Genomic DNA, 13,821 nt, shown 5'->3' on the forward strand with positions numbered 1-13,821 from the left:
TCACTTCCTTCTTTATTCCTGTCCTAATTACTACGGCAACTACAATGTTAAACCTCCTTTCTGTTATCCGCCTTACCAATAGATGATAACTACTAAGTAGAGTAGGGCCATAGCACCTGAAGGCTGTGCTCCCAATGACAACTTATCACAGCCATTTAATGGGCTGATAACAATCATAACTTCATGATGGCTAACCTTACATTGCACATTTCTTTCTGCAGGATATTACAAGACCATGAACATGCTCTGAAGCATTACTCCAGGTGTCTCTATACGTGTGGCCTGAATGCATCCCTGTGGAATAGAACTGTAGTGTTGACTGACATTGGCTTATGATGAGCACTCCATTTAGCCACACAGTGGGACGATAGTGAGAATAAGAACATGAAATATGACAGAGGAGGAAATATGTGAACGTGGGGGGAGGAGGAGGAAGGTTCATGGGTGTGGTTGGTGAGTGAGTGTGGGTGAATCCCTGGACGCCTGTAGCAGGTAATGGAGCTTTTAGCATGGAAATGAGAGGGAGGGGGAGGTGGTGATAGTGGCGGTGGTCGGAGGGGCGTTATACATGAAATTGCTCTAAAAGACCAGAGCTCCCCTCTGGGTATACATTAGGTGCATTGTCTCGTTAGAACATTCATATCTCGCTATCACTGGATCTTTATGTAACCACATTGTGCAGGAGTACCTGAAGGGTTTAATTGGATTGGGGAAATAGATTGGGTGGGGGCGGAGTTACACTGATGCTGGGATGCAGAGGAAGTGGTTCTGTTGTGAAGCTGTTTGGCATAAAGTAATTATATGGGCCCGTGAGAACTTACATATAGAATTACATCTAATGCTCGCTAATGTATTTTATCAGCCTTCACAAAAGACCACAGATTTAAACCACAGATGAATATTTGCATTTTTATTACTTGTTTCATTACTAGGTTGCAGTGTATTTTTTGCCTGTAATTGACCAATCAGAATGGAGTATTCAGCAACGGCGTGTAAGAAAACCACTTACTATCATCATGTGAAAAAGACAACGAAAATATGCATTAGCATCCATTTTATCATGTGCACACCCCCGACAGGCCCATCGATGATGTGTGTTGCACTTCAGGTGACTTGTTAAGAGATCACTTATTATCATACACGTCCACCTCTATCACAATATATAAGTCAAAACTGATTTTCAGTTGTACACTATGCATAGTGATTTGTGAGGGGGGATAACATACATGATGAAGCGTTATGTCTTTGTATAAACAAAACCTTTTGTGCTGGATTGTAATTATAAATGAATATACAGTATGTGATAGTTAGATGCAGGAAAATAAAGGCTCACCTATTGAAGAATCTTTATTATTTGTTCCTTTATGTAAATATGTTTTTGGTTCTTAAAATAGAAAAAGACCCAACGTTACAACATCTGAGTTGTTTGGGCCAACTGAGAGGAATATTAAAGTTTTTCATTTTCTACAGTACATTCATACAATTTTCTATTTCTTTGCTTTGACAAAACAAATACATTTTACCGTGAACAAATAAAGAGCTGTTTTCATGACACGTGACTCCATCTCATCATCCTCCTATTATAAGTTCTATTTGAGGCTAGATCATAGATTTAGATGAAACTCTCCAAAATGAGCCTGTCTGTGTTATATTTAGTGTATCCATACTCTAAGTGGCTCTACAGGGCAATAACTCTTGTTTTATTGCAGCAAATGATCAAACAGCCGGGCTTGTTGGTTTTCCTCGTGCAAGTGAGAAATATGTCTCGTTATCTACAGGCAGTTATGCTCGGATGGTCCAAAAGTAGATTTTTGTTTATTTTATTTTAATCATGGAGATGAAAAAGAAAATAAGTGAATAAACACTCTAAAACACTGCAGAGTCATGAATTTAAAATATGTTTTCCTTTTGAGAAAAATAAAAGTTTTTCTAATTATTTGACTCCGTATGTAAGATTGTATCTGGATATCCATTTCAAGTCATGTTGGTGTTTGCTCCTCCCTATCTCTTATCTCTTATCTATGCACGGTGGCCTTGTGATGAAAGTGTAGAGGGAACTCAATACTGCTTAATTACATCGTCACACAGCTCTTCCATAGTAACAACATTACAGAGAGAAACAGGTTAAGCATGACATCATACATCACCTCCTCTCCTCTAGCCTGTCCTCCTGTCACTCTTCATCTTCTCTCTATTTCACTGAGCTTAAACTGTAACAACTGATCCTTCCATGTATTTAAGGATTGAAGAGTGTGCTTGTAATAGTTGTTTTGTACCTTACTTGTATATTTGATCTTAAATCAATAATTAATTTGCTTTTAACTTCTATAGGTCTATGTTAACGTGTCGGCCTTGTTACAGAACACACATATTCATTTTCTATTTCTCAAAAGGAATCCATGTACTTGGTTAATTTAAGAAGTTTTTGTTTATAGGCTACAACTAACACAATCCGTGCCCTCTTGTACCAAATAGCATACATGATATTTAATACTTTGGTTTTTTTAAAGGGAATACCTCTTGCCATTAATTCATTTTATACATTACATGTATGTCAGTGTTTAGTGGGTGGAGTAATATTATTGCTAACATATCTTGTCTTTGTCCTCTCCTGCAGGCTTCTTGAGTACAGGTGACCAGGCAGCTAAAGGGAATTACGGTTTGCTGGACCAGATCCAGGCTCTGCGTTGGACCAGTGAGAACATCGCAGCCTTCGGCGGCGACCCGTTACGTATCACCGTGTTCGGCTCGGGCGCCGGAGCTTCCTGTGTCAACCTGCTCACTCTGTCTCACTACTCCGAGGGAAACCGCTGGAGCAACTCCACCAAAGGTAACAGATCACAAGTCATCGGGGATGTTCGTATGTATTTAAGTATGCATGCGGTACTGTGTAACCATTTGAACAGTTTTGCAGATTCTGTTTGTGGAGACGTTTATTCTCATGTTGGAGCTGCTTTTCCTGCATTTAACTCTAACTCAACATTAACTGTGATAATGATATATTTCCTCAATTCAAATAGTGTTGTTTCCACCTGACCAAACAAACTAATACTAAAGCAAAAACTCCTCAGAGGGGAAACAAACTGCTCCAAGCATGCTTGATGTGAATGAACCATGACCGACCGGAAGGAGTTTGGATATGTTAAAATCTTTTTTTGTAGGAAAAGAAATCTAGGCTACCTCTTATCAATCCATGTAGATAATCAGGTACAATATTCAGTAAAGGAATGAAAGACAGTGTAACGGTACGATCAAGACAGAAGGGAGGTGGGACTCAATTGCACGACACAGAGGCAGATAAATGTTGAATGGAAATAGTCTTTACTGAAAACCTTGCAGTTGTTATGGTACACGCAAAGACAGTTGAACATACAAAGTATCCAGGGGTAATCCAGGAGCAGAGTCGGGTCACAGAAACAGGTTTGGTACACGGGCAGATACTCAGCGTAACAGCACAGCAGACAAGGATCAGGCAAGGGCAGAATCGAGTCACGGAAACAAGGTCGAGGAAGCCGGGGAATCAAACGCTTGGGAAACAGGAAGACGGGACTAATGCTGGAACTCTTGACATCGAAGTACGAAGACGAACTGGCAACGAGAGACAAACAAAACTGACTATATATACACACCAAGAAGTGAGAGGGAACGAGACACAGGTGAGGACACGAACGAACAGATTGGGAACACCTGGGGGTAAGAAGTAGAAACAACAGAGAACAGGTAATTAACAAAATAAAACAGGAAGTACAAACACAACACAAAACATCTAACGAACAGGCCGAGACCTAATAGACAGTCTGATGTTTGTGTGACAGAAGACATAGGAAGAGGACTTTAGGTCATTTGCAGAATAGGGCTGGTGTTATTCTTTATGTGTCAACTAACCACATGAAGAGACCAAAACCAACAATGTGTTTGACCTTCTTTCAAAACTATCTGATTTCCCTGCACTGTCCGTGGCTGTTTCACAGTGAAGTTTAAAAAGAAATGGGACTGAAAAGCTCAGTACTTTCTTAAAACTGCTGTGCACTGTAGTTGTTAGCAAACATCAATAAATGTAATGCATGAGAGATATTAATCTGTTAAATAATCAGGTTCATCTTCCTCCCTGGCATTTGCAAGATTCTACAGTGCCTAAAGGAAACCAATCAGAGCAGAGGAGTCTCCAACACAGTGTCAATCACTGCTTGTCAAACTAGGCAGCGCTGATTAAATATGAATCAGAAACATATTTTAATGCGCTGTTTGCTTAAAAGGTTTTCAGTGTACATCAGGTTGATAAGAAATGTTTTTAGCAAATGTCTCTCATAATTATAACTTTGAAATGTGAAAATATTTACGTTGTTTTAAGGTACTGCTTTGTCAAAAGCAAAAAATAACAACAAATAGATTTGATTAACAAGCTTTACCACATTTTCTTTATCCTTTCTGTAGAGGAATGCTTATGTTTTTTCAATGACAGATGTGTTATGATAAACTTCTAAAAGTATGTAAGTAAGTAATGTTTGTACATTTGCTGAGGTTACTGAAAACTAGCATACTTTAGCTTTAGACTCTCACGATTTGTCATGTGACCCTCCCCTTGCTGGTCTTGTTTGTCACCCAGTAACCATTGATGAGTTTATATAATATAGAACATCACCAACCTTAACTATTAACCAAGCACATCTTTCACAAAGAGATGATATGTGTCATTGATAACTCTTATTTAGTTTATCCCGGTAAGACAAATATTTCCGGCACTTAGCGTTTAGAGGGAGTTATTTTTAACCCTTGAACTTCCCTTTACTTCATCTCGATGTCCTGCCTTATTCCCATTTTTTCTCCATTCAGTTGCAACTGTGTCAGCATTTCTATTTGTGTGCAGATTTGGATGCCCTACAATTATATATTGTATGTTCTTTTGGGTAACAAAAAAAGTTCTAGAATCATAATTAGTTGTTTTGTTTCCTCCTCTGCTATTTTCATTTTCAGGACTGTTCCAGAGGGCCATCGCCATGAGCGGCACAGCTCTGTCCAGCTGGGCTGTCAGTTTTCAGCCAGCCAAGTATGCCCGGATGCTGGCCCGTAAGGTGGGCTGTAACTTGGAGGACACTGTAGAGCTTGTGGGGTGCCTTCAGAGAAAACATTACAAGGAGTTGGTGGATCAAGACATCCAGCCGGCCCGCTACCACATCGCCTTTGGACCTGTTATTGATGGAGACGTTATACCTGATGACCCTCAGATACTCATGGAGCAAGGTATCAATTCACTATGCTTAAGAGCCAGCAATTACCAACAATGTTCCTACCCTATATTTGTACTTATTAACAATCATCTGCACCATCTCTTTCAAGGTGAGTTCCTCAACTACGATATTATGCTGGGAGTTAACCAGGGCGAGGGCCTTAAGTTTGTGGAGCTTATCGTGGACAACGAAAATGGCGTTCAGGCTAACGACTTTGACTACGCCGTGTCCAGCTTTGTGGATGACCTCTATGGCTACCCAGAGGGTAAAGACATCCTCCGAGAGACTATCAAGTTCATGTACACAGACTGGGCTGATAGGCACAACCCGGAGACCCGCCGGAAAACACTGCTGGCCCTTTTCACCGATCACCAGTGGGTGGCACCGGCCGTCGCCACAGCTGACCTGCACTCCAGCTTCGGGTCACCGACATACTTCTATGCCTTCTACCACCACTGTCAGACAGAACAGGTGGGTTTCTGGCTGTCCAGGTAGTGGTACATCTACTTTAAGGATCATCAATATGATAGAAGTTACCCAATACTGCTGGCTTGTTCTTTGTCTCTCTGGGTAAAGCTTTCAGTTTCTACTCACAGAGACAAAACCATCCAAAGCCATAATCTAAGGTAAAACAGAGATATTAAAAAGAGTCAAATCTATGTACAACTGGTAATTTTGGCAGTTTTATATCAGCTACTCATACTGTATCAATTCTGAAGGTGCTTTGAAGTAGCATGATTTCAGATCTCTGAATCACCACCAACATCTCTGATTTAGACAATCCAAATAGCTCTAGTTCTGTCATTAACGGTTGTTTATCCCAGTTTTTTGAGAATGGTACTGTCATGATCCTACAGCTAGCTCATAGCTACATTAACTAATAATAAAGACAGAACATTTGATACAAAAACTCTGGATGGTGTCATTATAGCTGTACGTAGAATTAACAACTCATAAATTGACTTATTCTTTGATCATGATGAAACATGTTAAGGCATGTCATTTGAACAGAAATAACATTTTGTCTCACTTTATCTAAGCAAATTGTAACTTGTTTTTCCAGCCACTATAGACTATACAATGTTATCCCTGCCTAGCTAACAACATGCACAGATTATGTGTGTGGGGTGCATCTGCTCAGACTCTGCACTGATCTCAGAACTTCCCGAGAACTCTAGTTTATCCTTGGTTCTTTTTCACACCAGTTGACTCTTCAGAAGTAGAGTATGAAATAAAAATATTTTCTATTCATGCAGTTCTTTGCCTCAGTTTGCACCATATGGAGCCATTTTCCTCAGCTTGAAAACACCTTGAGGCTTTACATGTACTAACAGAATCACTGTACACAATTTTACTTTTCTGTAATTACTGAGACCATCACGGAAAAGCAGGCCGCCTGTACCCACGCATAGCTTTAGAATAAGCTTCTTTGTGTCAGATTTAGGTACAAATCTGATTCTGATTGTTTTAGAACACAAAACTAAAAAGGCATTTCTTTGTGGCATGAAGGCATATTGCCTTACAGTACAAAGAGACAGCACTTGAACCAACAATGTCTGATATATTCCAATGACATTGTTGTAACTAAGTAGTTTGCAGCAAATACGTCACACTTCTTCAAATGTTTCCGTTTCCTAACTCCTAATTCATAGTCTTACTTGTATAACTACTTGCTGCATATATATATATTTTTCTCCAATCATACACAGCTACGCTGACTAATTACGCAGAAAGTGACAACATTTTCTTTTGGCATATTTTCAATACAACAGGCTTCCGTGCATAACATATATTTCAACATTTCAGTTTGAAATTCAGCTCAAAGCCAGCCTCTTCTGTCTGCACCATTCCTTTATTTACCATCTTGTCTCTCTCTGTAATACAATGAATAATGAGCAAGATATGGTAGGCAAAATAATATTAAAAACTTATCTCATTTCCCCTTTTCTCCCTGAAAAAAGAAAGCTTCTTTGATCTGTCCGTGTCTGTGTATGGTCACAATATCCACTGTGTCAGCAGCAAAAATAATGCCTTTCAGTGTCCTGTATCTGTCACATAAATGTAATAATACTGATCTGATTTGATTCATCTGCTGTTCATTAGGTACCGCCGTGGGCAGACGCAGCACATGGAGATGAGATCCCGTATGTGTTTGGCCTACCAATGATTGGACCAACAGAGCTGTTTCCCTGCAACTTCTCCAAGAATGACGTGATGCTCAGTGCCGTAGTCATGACCTACTGGACAAACTTTGCTAAAACAGGGTACGATGACACTACAAAAACATGGCTCCTAAGGGCCAATACAACCAACTCTTTATGTGTTGTCCCCATGGACAGGGAACACTGTCAAAGCATGTTAACTGAGATCAAATGTGTAAGTTAGTTTAAAAGCCCCATTCACTAACTGAAGAGACTTACTTTATACCCATAGTCTAGCTAGTAGGTATGATAATTGACTAAGTGATTGCGCTTTAAGTAAGACTAAACCCATCCATGTCAGTGTTGATGTATGTTATAGTTACATCTGAGTTGTGTCTGTGGTTTTAAAGACAATAGGAGATTAAGTTCAGAATTTGTCATTTGTTTTTGTCAATGTTTGATAATTTTGTATACGTTACCCTTATTCTTTTGTTCTCGTGCAATCGTAAGTTACCTAAAATCAGCACACGTAAACGTACTCAAGCACATGCATTATAGTCTTTCTCCAGTAAGCTGATTTCTTAAATGTCATGGAAACCGAGTTTCTTTAATCAAGATAGGGGATTAGAGAAACCTGATTTCCCCAGGTAGATTTCACCTGGGGAATGCCAATGTCTTCCAGACACTTCCATGTTGTGAGGGAAATCTTTGACCTGTCTGCCTATCCTACGCCTGCTCTGGCACAGACACACATCCCAAAAATAAATAAAAAATCAGGACTGACCCAACGTCTTCTGACAATACTTCAGTGAAAATAAAAACAGCCATGGCTCCAAAATAAGGTCAGAGGAAGAGGAGAAGTCTGATTACTGACCTTCTGCATGAGTTCTACCATGTAGTAATGCAAAGTGAATGCCTTTGGACTGAAACAAGGTATTCTCCAAATCATCTCTCCATCCCTGGAGCAACCTGATTTACAAGCTTCCGCAAGTTCAAATACATAACATAGTTGTATAAAGGTCAGCCACAAGGTTATATAAATCATTGTTGTTGCCATCTGTTCTGCAATTGCTCGTACAGCAATTGACAACATGCAATTAACATTACAAGACCATAAACTAATGGATCATTTCATTGTTATTGTGTTTCCTCAAAATTAACCTATGTTTGATGACTAGGAGTAGTGAATTGTGCTATCATGTTTTATGGACTGTGCAGTGTAATTGGTATTCTATGCAGATACCCTATCTTCAAATACATTCTTAATTATTGGTCATAGCCAGAAGAGTGACATTCTCGATAGGACAAAATTAAAATCATTTCGCCCCCTTCTGTCTCACGCTGCCTTACAGCATATAGTCATGGCGGTAATTGTATTTTGAGAGCATAATGGGGGGACATTGGCTTTTTTTCTGTGCACTGCCCAGTAGCCCTGAGGGGAAGAGAAAGGCCTAATGATCTACATATATAACCCCAAATTGACGTGGAATGCCGGGTACCTGGGAGATTTATGCCACCAATTTGAATGGTTAAGCGTGTTCCTGATGAGGTCTGGCTGGCTCCATATGCCGTTTTCAGACAATGGGGCTCTCAGTGGGTCTGAATGGGCCTCCATAGCTCACATGGCTGGCTCTGTTCTGTTCAGATTAAGTTTAAGAGGGTGTATTTAGCACCGGATCACATGTAAAATGTGCTCTGTGAGCTCCTCAGCATATACTGCATAAAAGAGTTCAAATAGGGTTGCAGACCTGCATTTACTGTGTGGTTCATTATTGTGTTATAATGGTTGGATTCTAATGTTTACCAACATTTCTTAGTCTATAGTTTATAGCACCCACTGAAGCATATGCTTTAAGGAAATGATCAGCATGGTTAAACTGCATCTTTACCCAAGTATATTCTTTGTATGTATACAATATATATATAAATAGGTTCACTGTCGATGAGACTTCCAAAATAAAAGAAATATGACATGCTAATTTTTTGCATTTGAAAATTATTAGGGAAAGTCTAAGGTTATTAGCTATCTTAAGATCTTTTCATTTAATAAGAACCTTTAGAAAACCAATGATCTTTGAGCAATAATACCACATTTGACCTTTTCTTGATTTTATCAGGTGTGATATCTCAGAAACTCTTGATTAATAGGCCTATTTGATGAAACCTGGGGGCTCCATCTCAACACTGCATTTCAGTATTTTCATAATTACACTGATTAGCCTGAGGGAGATGCTACACAATTTTAATAAACAGAAAGTCCCAAAAAGGTCCACTCCAACTTTAGTTTAACTATAGTTCTTCCAGTGCCCTAAAGTCAACAACTACAAAGTGACTAATAACTATTACTGATTGGCGAGGAGAGGGCTTCATCTTTTAAGGGAGGCAACGTTTGATCTCCTGCAGTGTTTCAAATGTGCTTGTATTGTTCTGCCATAAAACCATCAGCAGAGCTCACCTCTCTGTGAATTATTTCATTAGCAACCCTTTCTTCCTTTACTCATTTTGTCAGGGATCCTAACCAGCCTGTCCCCCAGGACACCAAGTTCATCCACACCAAGCCCAATCGCTTTGAAGAAGTGGCATGGACACGCTACAACCAGAAAGACCAGCTTTACTTACACATTGGCCTGAAACCCCGTGTCAAAGAGCACTACCGTGCCAACAAGGTACAGTTAGATATTACTAAATTTACTTTCTATTTGGATGTTGATCTATCTGTTTAACACTCTCAGTACTGGATACTGACAATAGCCATTATAGTTTAGTGATTTGTGAAGGGAGCTTTAGTTATGTAATATATGATTTTGCAGTATCAAAGCGCTAGCTCCCTTTTATTTAGGATAGATTGCAATGGTAACCAATGCTGCACAACTTACCCTGTCTGGAGCAAATAGAAAAAAATTAAAGTTTCCGCTCAAATTGTACAGCCTAAATACTGACCAATCAGATCATATTTTCCCCTGTTTACTGTAGATCATTAGGTCACTTTGCTTTCCATTATAAATATATCAATGATTACAGATATAGCAAAGCTTCCGAATCATTCAATTTAATCATTCAAACACATTGAGTACATTCTCATTCTATTGTAATGTCATATGGATTTTGGTATGCTCCTCTCAAGACACTTATTAGATATTGTTTTCCTTAATTTTCTCTCACGCTTTATATTTTTTCTCCTCTCCTCAGGTCAACTTGTGGTTGGAGCTGGTTCCTCATCTGCACAGCCTCAACGAGGTCACCCAACTCATCCCCACCACCACCAAGGTTGGTAATAAAACCTCTATAGCTCATCCTGCTTCTAAAAAATAACTACCTGAGCCATTCCCTTTACAGCAAATGTTTTGGAGTAGCCAAGCAACTTAAAAAAGTTAACTTTTTCGATTGACCAAACTCTTATGTCATCACATCCTACTTATAAGGTTAGACATGATATGATGGACATGATATGCCAAGAAAAGAAGAAATGCTTCTTTTAAGTCACACAGACTAGTTTCAGTATAGTGTAGACAAAATGAGGTCTAAATTCTGAAAATCTTTTCACGCCATGAGCCAAAACTTGTCAAATACGTACATCACCTTTACAATTAGTTGTCACTTGGATTCTATACTGTCTAATCCCATAAACAGCAAATTAGGTGTTGTCAATTAATAACAATGTAGTTTTAAGTTAAATTGAGTTTTGGCCTGATGAAACTATTGCTATCAAAGTTGTGTTGGCTGGGCGGGGCCTTTCTGTGTGGAGTTTGCATGTTCTCTCCATGCCTACATGGGTTAGCAACCTCTCCAGGATGCACCTTAACTGGAGATTGGCTCTGGCTCCCCGTGGCTATAGCTAATAGATGGATGGATGGATGGATCCTTTGAAATTTGATTTGATTAAGAGCATTGGACATTTGGTTAAATGCTTAAAGGATTAGTTATTTATAATTGAATTATACACCACTGTTGTAAATATGGACAGCTGTAAAGGTATACAGGCATGATTACATTACTTACAAAAAATAGCTACAAGCAAGTGCAACAATACACGACATTGTAACGAAAACCAGCTCACCAAAGTTATAGAGTCCAATAACAGCCGTTTGAGACGCAGAGAGGTACTGATGCACCATTTCCCGTATTGCAAGTCAGTGTAGCATTGAAATTATTTTGAAGCTGGTTTTTTTTATGATAAAATAGTCTAATAATGTTGCTTTAAGTATGGAACTAGAGCAAGGAAGTGATTAGCTTTGCATTCAGACTTGAAGCTTAGCGAAACAGTCTAAGTCTGTCAAAAGATCATTAGGTCCAGGCTAGGCTAGGCTAGGCTACCTCCTGCTTTGTGCTAAGACAAACTAGCCACCTTTTGGCTACAGCTCCATACACACACACACATAAAGGACACAAAGAAGACCGAAAAAACATCAAATCCCAAACGGCAAAAGGACTGCTTTTATGTAGCACTTTTCCAATCTTTTCCAATCACTCAAAGCACTTTATAACACATGTCATGCACCCATTCACACAGAGTAAGAGGCTACCATATAAGGTGCACATCAGCTCTTCAGTAGTGTAACCATTCACACACACTCACACACACTCACCATCACGGGAGCAATTAGGGGTTCAGTATCTTGCCCAAGGACACTTTGACATACTGACTGCAGGGGGTGGGGATCGAACCCCCAACCTTCCAACCGGTGGACAAAAAAAACTGTAATGCTTACAAAGTCAAGACCAAATTTATCGGCCAATGACACACTTGGATTTTATTTTTTCAGCTTTAGCCGTCCCTTCTGTATTCACCAGAGTCATTTATGCGATCTAGGACTGTGATTTCATCTACATCAAACGGGACGAGACCATCATACTTGTTTACAGTTTAGATTACTTGCCACTTCATTTGAAAGTAAAACCCAAGTTGTAATGACTGTAGTTGTCAATGCAAGTTGAGAATGAAAGAAAAACAAAAAGGTAGTCATTTTGAAATGTGCAATCATTTGCTCTAATAAAATGTAAACGGCAAAAGTAGGAAGACTGTTTATTTCTTAAAGAAATATGATTCAAATTGTGTTAGCATAAGTAAGATTGAACTTTCTCAGAGACTTTATCCTTAGACATTTATATCCTTAGTTTAAACCCCTAAAAATCAATGATATACTGTTCTTCCTGTCTTCAGATCCCTCCACCGGAGGCTACCAATCGCACACCGAATACTAAGGCTATGGTGACCAAGCGCCCTAACCCGACTCCTTTCCCTACCGAGACCCAGGACAGCCACATCCAGCCACACCTGGTGGACCAGCGTGACTACTCTACTGAGCTGTCTGTGACCATTGCTGTAGGTGCTTCCCTGCTCTTCCTCAACATTCTGGCCTTCGCTGCCCTTTACTACAAGAAGGACAAGCGCCGGCATGATGTCCACAGGCGCTGCAGCCCCCAACGGAGCGCTGCCAATGACCTGGCTCACACTCAGGAGGAGGAGATCATGTCCCTGCAGATGAAGCAGCACTCGGATCTGGACTGCAGGGGAGTGGGCGACTCCCTCCACCCACACGACGTGGTGCTGAGGACTGCCTGTCCGCCGGACTACACTCTGGCGATGAGGCGCTCACCGGACGACATCCCGCTTATGACACCAAACACCATAACCATGATCCCCAGCACCATGGGGGGGCTCACCTCGCTCCACTCTTTCAACACCTTCCCTAGCAGCGGGCAGAATAACACCCTGCCCCACCCGCACCCACACTCACACTCCACCACCCGGGTATAGCCCGGTGGAAGCACCCACGCAGGCAGGACTCTGATGGCTGAGCCAAAACGCCACTGCTGCAGCAGAGACATTAGGCCGACATGCTGACAACCACAGATATGTCAGGAGCTGAAACGCCAGCCTGGAATTGCGAGACACCAATGGAATTACACTGGGATTGTACAACACCCTGTTAATACCTGAGGGAATATAGTCAAGGGATTTCTGGGGGTTTGGACCAGATGAAAAAAAAAAAGAATAAATATGTTTTTGTAGAAAAATAAAAGACAAGAATAAAAAAGTACAAATAAGGAGTTGAAGAAAAACAACTTCACAAGCTAAAACAAAGAGGAGGATGTTTTTTATTGTTATTTTTGTTCTAATATTGCAGCAAAACAAGGTACAGTAATCAACTTTTTCTTTCTAGCGACAGATATGGTCTTCGAGGCTTTTGACAAATGACTGCTTGACAGTATTATCTGGAAGCAGGACAGAGAATCAGAGACGCCTTTGGAGGTAAGAAGAGGGGAGTACTTTGTAAAAGCAAGAAAACATATTGTTTTCCTTTGGCGTCGCACAGCAGATTACTCTGTTTGTGGGGCACAGAGTAGATGTGGTGCAAACCAATTAAGGCATGTGTTAACTTCATAAATGAAGGCTATGTAAGATAAAGCAAAAACAATTGTTGAATAGAACAAAGGAAGGACTGGAAACT

General features: G+C 40.1%; 1 protein-coding gene across 1 annotated transcript; it reads left to right on the forward strand.

Moving 5' to 3' along the window:
- The first annotated feature begins 440 nt into the window (after nt 1-440).
- On the forward strand, nt 441-13,442 carry LOC115006923 (neuroligin-1-like). The gene is made up of 8 exons (XM_029429551.1): nt 441-453; nt 2,618-2,830; nt 4,975-5,241; nt 5,338-5,699; nt 7,332-7,492; nt 9,879-10,035; nt 10,559-10,636; nt 12,531-13,442. Exons 1-8 carry the CDS (start codon nt 441-443, stop codon nt 13,125-13,127), a joined length of 1,848 nt encoding a protein of 615 aa, XP_029285411.1. The 3' UTR covers nt 13,128-13,442.
- Nucleotides 13,443-13,821: the final 379 nt, after the last annotated feature.

Source organism: Cottoperca gobio, chromosome 4, assembly GCF_900634415.1.
Source record: "Cottoperca gobio chromosome 4, fCotGob3.1, whole genome shotgun sequence".
Classification (NCBI taxonomy): Eukaryota; Metazoa; Chordata; class Actinopteri; order Perciformes; family Bovichtidae; genus Cottoperca; species Cottoperca gobio.

Bases quoted from the DNA above. Each gene is read 5' to 3' on its own strand.
- LOC115006923 (XM_029429551.1), top strand. The intron at 5,242-5,337 runs GTATCAATTCAC...ATCTCTTTCAAG, and splicing joins TCAGATACTCATGGAGCAAG to GTGAGTTCCTCAACTACGAT. The intron at 5,700-7,331 runs GTGGGTTTCTGG...GCTGTTCATTAG, and splicing joins ACCACTGTCAGACAGAACAG to GTACCGCCGTGGGCAGACGC.